The following is a 5,332-nucleotide window of genomic DNA, read 5'->3' as shown; positions in this document are numbered from 1 at the left end:
AGTCCAGAACTCCGATTCCAATTTCATGAATAACGAAGAAATTCCGATTCCAACTGATTTCGTTTGTGAATCTGGGAAATTCCAGTTCCAAATCCGTTATGAACTTTAACAAATGTTTGCAAGCTACGAACATTTGGAGTATTCAACAAAGAAATCGATGAAATTGATAAATTTTGGTTGCGAATCTGTCTTGAACGGCGAACCTCCCAGCCACGAATATCGATGATTGATTAACACTGGATGACATTGATGATGGTTTAGTAGAAGAAATCTGGATGATTGTTGAAGGTTGGAGGAGAAATTTTGATGATGAACGAACTGTTATCGAATTCTCTATAGTTACGTATTTGAGATTGAAGGTTATTAACATATTTACAAGTTTGCCACTGTGTCTTTTTATGCTTAGATTAAATGAGTGGCTGAGAATGATTCCCTCATTCTCAACCTTTTTTATTTTTCTCAATTGAACCCACTTATATATATATATATATATATATATATATATATATATATATATATATATATATATATATAAGATTTAACAGGCTTCAAATTGGTGTTTCTGCCTTAACTCATGTTCCTTGTTTGGTTATGGGCTTAAGGAAAAATCATTTGTCCGACTGTCTTTTCAATCTAAATTATATATGCCTTATATATAGGGTTTTTGGCACTGTAGCACAACAAAGTTTGGCAACTTTATACATTTAATCACTCAAGTTTTTTTTGTACACAATTAGTCACTAAAGTTAAGAATGACCGTCTAATTAAGGGATCGAACCAAATTTTATCCGGTTTGCAGGTTACATTATAATCTTGGTGGCTTTTTTTAATTTTTTAAAATTAAAAATCAAATCTAAATGGCTTTTTTTTCTTTTTACCTTAACTCACAATCCTGATATATCAAAAAAACATTGTGTTTGACCTTTTTCCCTAAAATCCGTTCGTTCATTCTCCACCTCCTGCAGCACCTCACCTTCGACGACACCAACTCCGGTGATGCCTCATCTCCGGCTACACCACCTCTCTGCAACGCCTCACCTCCGTCGCTCTCCACCACTACTCGGTACAGGAAAATGTCAAGTTTGAATCTAAAATCAATGCTTTGCCCTTCACCTCAGTATGTGAAATTGAAATTGATGCCCACCCATTCATCATCTTCTTCCCCATCCCTTCCCCCATTGACCCAAATCTCAGAACAAGCCTCTTCTTCAAGACACAGAAAAATCAAAGAAAGATGACAAATCGTTTATGATTTAGAGGTCACGATTAGAAAGAAGAAAAGAGACAGAGAGTTCATCGTCGACTAGGTCACAATGGGAAGAAGAAAGAAAAAAAAGGCCGATGGTTTCAGGGAGTTTGACAGCTCCTAGCCCCCAATCTCCCTCTATTGTCGCCTCCTGATCAATCTTATCGCACCTAAAACTAAATTGCAAGTTTGATTTTACAGGTTTCATCTTTATTTCTTTCATGTTTGCATCTTACTGGAAGACCTTTGAATGTTGATGGAGAACAAACAAGGTGGGGTTTAGATTGTTCATCCAACGCTGATGATTTATCTACACATGTATTGTTAACTTTATCTTCTTGAGAAAAGGACTTGAACATTCAATAAAAGAAGAAAACTCACCAAAGTAACTGGAATTCAATTCCAGGGCAAGAACTAACCAAATGAAGGAAAAAGCTGATTAGTGTGTGAGGGGTGATGAACTCACGAAATTAGTGGCGATGGTGTATTTTCTTGCAGATGCGGCATTCAGTTGACGAAAATCATTATCGATGGTAAGGTGATGAAATCATAAAATTTGGTGTTCTTCCATCTGATAATTAGAGAGTTAATGGTCGTCTCTGTCAGATGGCTTCCAAGCTAAGCTCGTCCTCGATTGCATTGTTGAAGTGGGGTGCGATTACTTGGAGTTTCCATGTGAGCCGGAGTTCATGGAGAGGATGGAAGTTGTTTATCATGAGAAGGCGATAGAGAAAAATAGTTTAGTGATCTCTACTTGTGGTTTGATTTGATTTCGACATAAACAAGATTGATTTTAACTCCAGAAACTAGGTGAAGTCCTTCGCCAGCGGTTCCCATTTAGGTGAAACCAAACTCTTGAATCCGATGAACAAAAGAAAAAGGTTTTGGTCTTGAGTTAGTGTGAGTGTGTTGACTGTGTTGACTAATATAAAAGTTAGAAGGCACTTGCTAAGATATAAAAGAAATCTAATTTAAAATGCCACATCATAAATGTAACCGGTTCTACCTGTATCAGGTCTTATAATGATGCAATCGATAGGTAAAAGTGAACTTTAATGGTCTATTGCGCAAATAAAATACTTGAGTGACTAGATGTGTAAATTTGTTAAACTTTGTTGTGCTACAGTAGCTAAAACCCTTATATATATGAGTATAAAACTTTAACCCTTTTGTAATATGTTGAGCAAAAAGGTATATTTCTTAAATATTTCACTACTGTTTATACAAAATGTTATATTACAAAGGTTTTTCATTACATACAGAACATACATATAAACTATAATAGGTACAGTTTAGAAAACTTACATACTATTTTACTAAGTCAGATAACAATACAAGAACAAACATATAAACTATAATATGTATAGTTTATGGAACATACACTAGGTTTTTCAGCTAGTTTTACCAAACGTTATTTTTTATCAGCTATATTTTCCACTATCAGCTAGTTTTTTTATTTAACAGCTAGCTTTTCAACTAACAGTTAGCTTTCCAGCTTAGTCTTAGTGTAATAAAAAACGGATTGTATCTTATAACAAAATTACCATTTTTTAATATTTATTTTTAAAAAACCATCATTTTGTTTGGCAAAATTAACTTAGAAAAATATCTCAACTACCAAAAAGAAAATTTAAAAAAAAATACTAAATAAATTTCCACAAAATCCTTCTGTTCTTTTCTTTTTTTTTTTTTTTTTTTTGCAAATTCTTAACTTGGGCCATTCATAAAACACTTTCTTTTAAATCACAAAATAAATTTTACTAAATTGGTGGTTTTTTTGGTGACAATTGTTCAAAAGCTTGTAGTCAATAAAGTTTAAAACAAGCTAAGGAATCATTGAATAAAAAGCAACAACAAAAAAAAAAAAAAAAAAAAACAAAAACAAAAACAAAGGAAATTCAACAACAGAGTTGGAGATAATATATGAAATCGTTCACATGTTCCTTAAAATTCGTTTATTTGATACACAAAAGCATTGAATCTTGGATAAGTTTTGTGCTCTCTTTCACTCATCCGTGACACCTGCGAACAAGATATTAAACAAAAGCTTCGCATCAAAACAACTCATTTATGTTTCTTTTTTAATAAAAAAAAAACGTCATGAAATATCGTTTTTTTTTTTTTCATTTATCAGACTTACATCATTATACAAATGTCATAAAAATCCAAGTTTTAAGATATAAATGTCACAAAATTCAGAACTAAAAAAAAATACCTAATGTTCATCTCCATGACCATGTCCATGCCCTTCCCAAGGATGCCTCCATCCCTAAATTATATACAAACAAGAACAAATTAATCATATCTCAAATATTAAGACGTTTTAATTAAAGTGTCAATGACTTCAATAAAAAAATAAAATAAAAAATAAAAAATATAAGTAGAAGAAACGCAAGTAGGATGCTATAATACACAAATAAATTGATGCTCACCAGAACTACAGGGCCATCTTGCTTAGCCCGATATAGAATCCAAAACCTGAAATATATATTATTTGGTAAGCTTTTAGAATTATAAAAAAAAAAAAATATATTGATAGGTACAAAAGATATAAAATTTGATCTCAATGGGGAATATGAATTGAAAAGAAGAAACAAGATTGCAGAAAAAAAGTAGAAACAATGACTACCATAAATCACGATTGTCAAAGATGAACAAATATGCTTCAATTTTGAATGCAAACATAATTATTTTTAGCATTAGGGATATGAAAACCCCAATTCGTAAACAGTTACAATAAAAAGTTAAAAACTTTATAAAATTTCAAAGGTACATTACTTAAGAACAGATGAAGGTGTACAAGAGTATTAGACTATAAACATTATCCTGATGAGAACTACACGACAATCAAATTCAAAATGAAAAGAACAATGTCTGAATCTCTATTGAGGGTCGAGTATATCATGTGGTTTCTTTGATTTCGATTTTATTATCAACTAGATCTTTATGAGATCTCATCGAGACATTATCGATTTCGCCCTCAAAAGTCAAATTTAGGGCAAAACAATACAAAATCGAAGATTAACTCGCTAATAAAAAATCATGAAATTAATACTAGACATTATACAGTGATCATCCGATACGCAGAGGGAAAGATGGAATCGGTGGATCAGGTTGAGGAATCCTGAAATTATAAACGAGATGAAAGCAAGAAAAGGGTGGAGTAATTTACCACATCATGGCGCACATGCCCTTTCCAGTGACTGTATGCCATCGCTTAGGCTGATGCAGATTGACACCTTTGTAAGTTCCTTGCCCATACCCTCCTCCTGCCATCTCTCTTGCGCTCTCAAACTGCCTTCAAGTTCTTCGACTATGGCCCTAGGTTTTGGCCTTTGGGGGAAGACTACTGAATAGGTTAATCCTGATCTTTGACCCGACCCGTGTCAAGGTAACCCGCTACCAAAGGTATAGTAAATTAATTGAGCTTTAATAAATATTTAATACTATTTTTTTATTATAATAAATTTATAAATTATGTTATCATACTTTTTTTACAAAATAAAACTATATCAAAATATGTAATGGTTTTAAAAAACTATTTAAATATTTATATGAATTTAATATGCAAAGATTTATAAATACTAGATGCATTAATATATGTAATAAATTAAATTAGACTAAAAATTATAAATCTTAATAGAAAGGGACTATAATTAAGAACCAAAGTTCCACTTCATTATAATGCAAAATGAATAATATTACTGCCTATTCCGATTTGGAGTAATATTATTTATTTGCTACGAAATAAATCAATGTTAGAAAGGTATAAAATAGAAAATCGAATAAGAAATCAGATTTAAACATGAGTGGATATCTTATAAAGTGACAATATATTATGTATTTCTATTATACAAAAACCATTTTTATGGAAAATATTAGAAAATTATCATAAATTTCGTGAATCTTCATCTTGGATTAGTGAGATTTTTTTTTGCTGAAATTTTTCTTAAGTATATGAGAGTCTTATGTGTTAATCATAGTCTTGTCATTGTGCCACAAGCCGTGTCATGGTTTTTAATTACCAGGTCGGGGACCAAAACCTTGGGTCTTACAGACAAGTACCAGGAGTCACCTCCTGGTCTT

The 5,332-nt window shown here is 31.9% G+C and overlaps 1 protein-coding gene across 1 annotated transcript; it reads right to left on the bottom strand.

Annotated features, from left to right (window-relative positions):
• Positions 1 to 3,143: 3,143 nt before the first annotated feature.
• Positions 3,144 to 4,593, bottom strand: LOC145070814 (NADH dehydrogenase ubiquinone 1 beta subcomplex subunit). Its single transcript, XM_079017770.1, has 4 exons — positions 4,419 to 4,593; positions 3,679 to 3,724; positions 3,462 to 3,515; positions 3,144 to 3,268 (listed from the first exon to the last, which is right to left on the bottom strand). The coding sequence occupies exons 1-3, from the start codon at positions 4,520 to 4,522 to the stop codon at positions 3,462 to 3,464; spliced, it is 204 nt and encodes a 67-aa protein (XP_078873896.1). The 5' UTR covers positions 4,523 to 4,593; the 3' UTR covers positions 3,144 to 3,268.
• Between the last annotated feature and the right edge of the window lie 739 nt (positions 4,594 to 5,332).

The sequence above is a fragment of the Lactuca serriola genome, chromosome 8, assembly GCF_051521515.1.
Source record: "Lactuca serriola cultivar US96UC23 chromosome 8, Lser_US96UC23_V15, whole genome shotgun sequence".
Lineage (NCBI taxonomy): Eukaryota > Viridiplantae > Streptophyta > Magnoliopsida > Asterales > Asteraceae > Lactuca > Lactuca serriola.
Note: the sequence above shows the minus strand (reverse complement) of the source record. Positions and strands in the feature narration are given on the sequence as shown.

Coding starts and splice junctions, on each gene's coding strand:
- LOC145070814 (XM_079017770.1), bottom strand. CDS start 4,522: ATGGCAGGAGGAGGGTATGGGCAAGGAACTTACAAAGGTGTCAATCTG. Junction 3,725..4,418: donor GGCATGTGCGCCATGATGTG/GTAAATTACTCC, acceptor TATATATTTCAG/GTTTTGGATTCTATATCGGG. Junction 3,516..3,678: donor AAGATGGCCCTGTAGTTCTG/GTGAGCATCAAT, acceptor TATATAATTTAG/GGATGGAGGCATCCTTGGGA.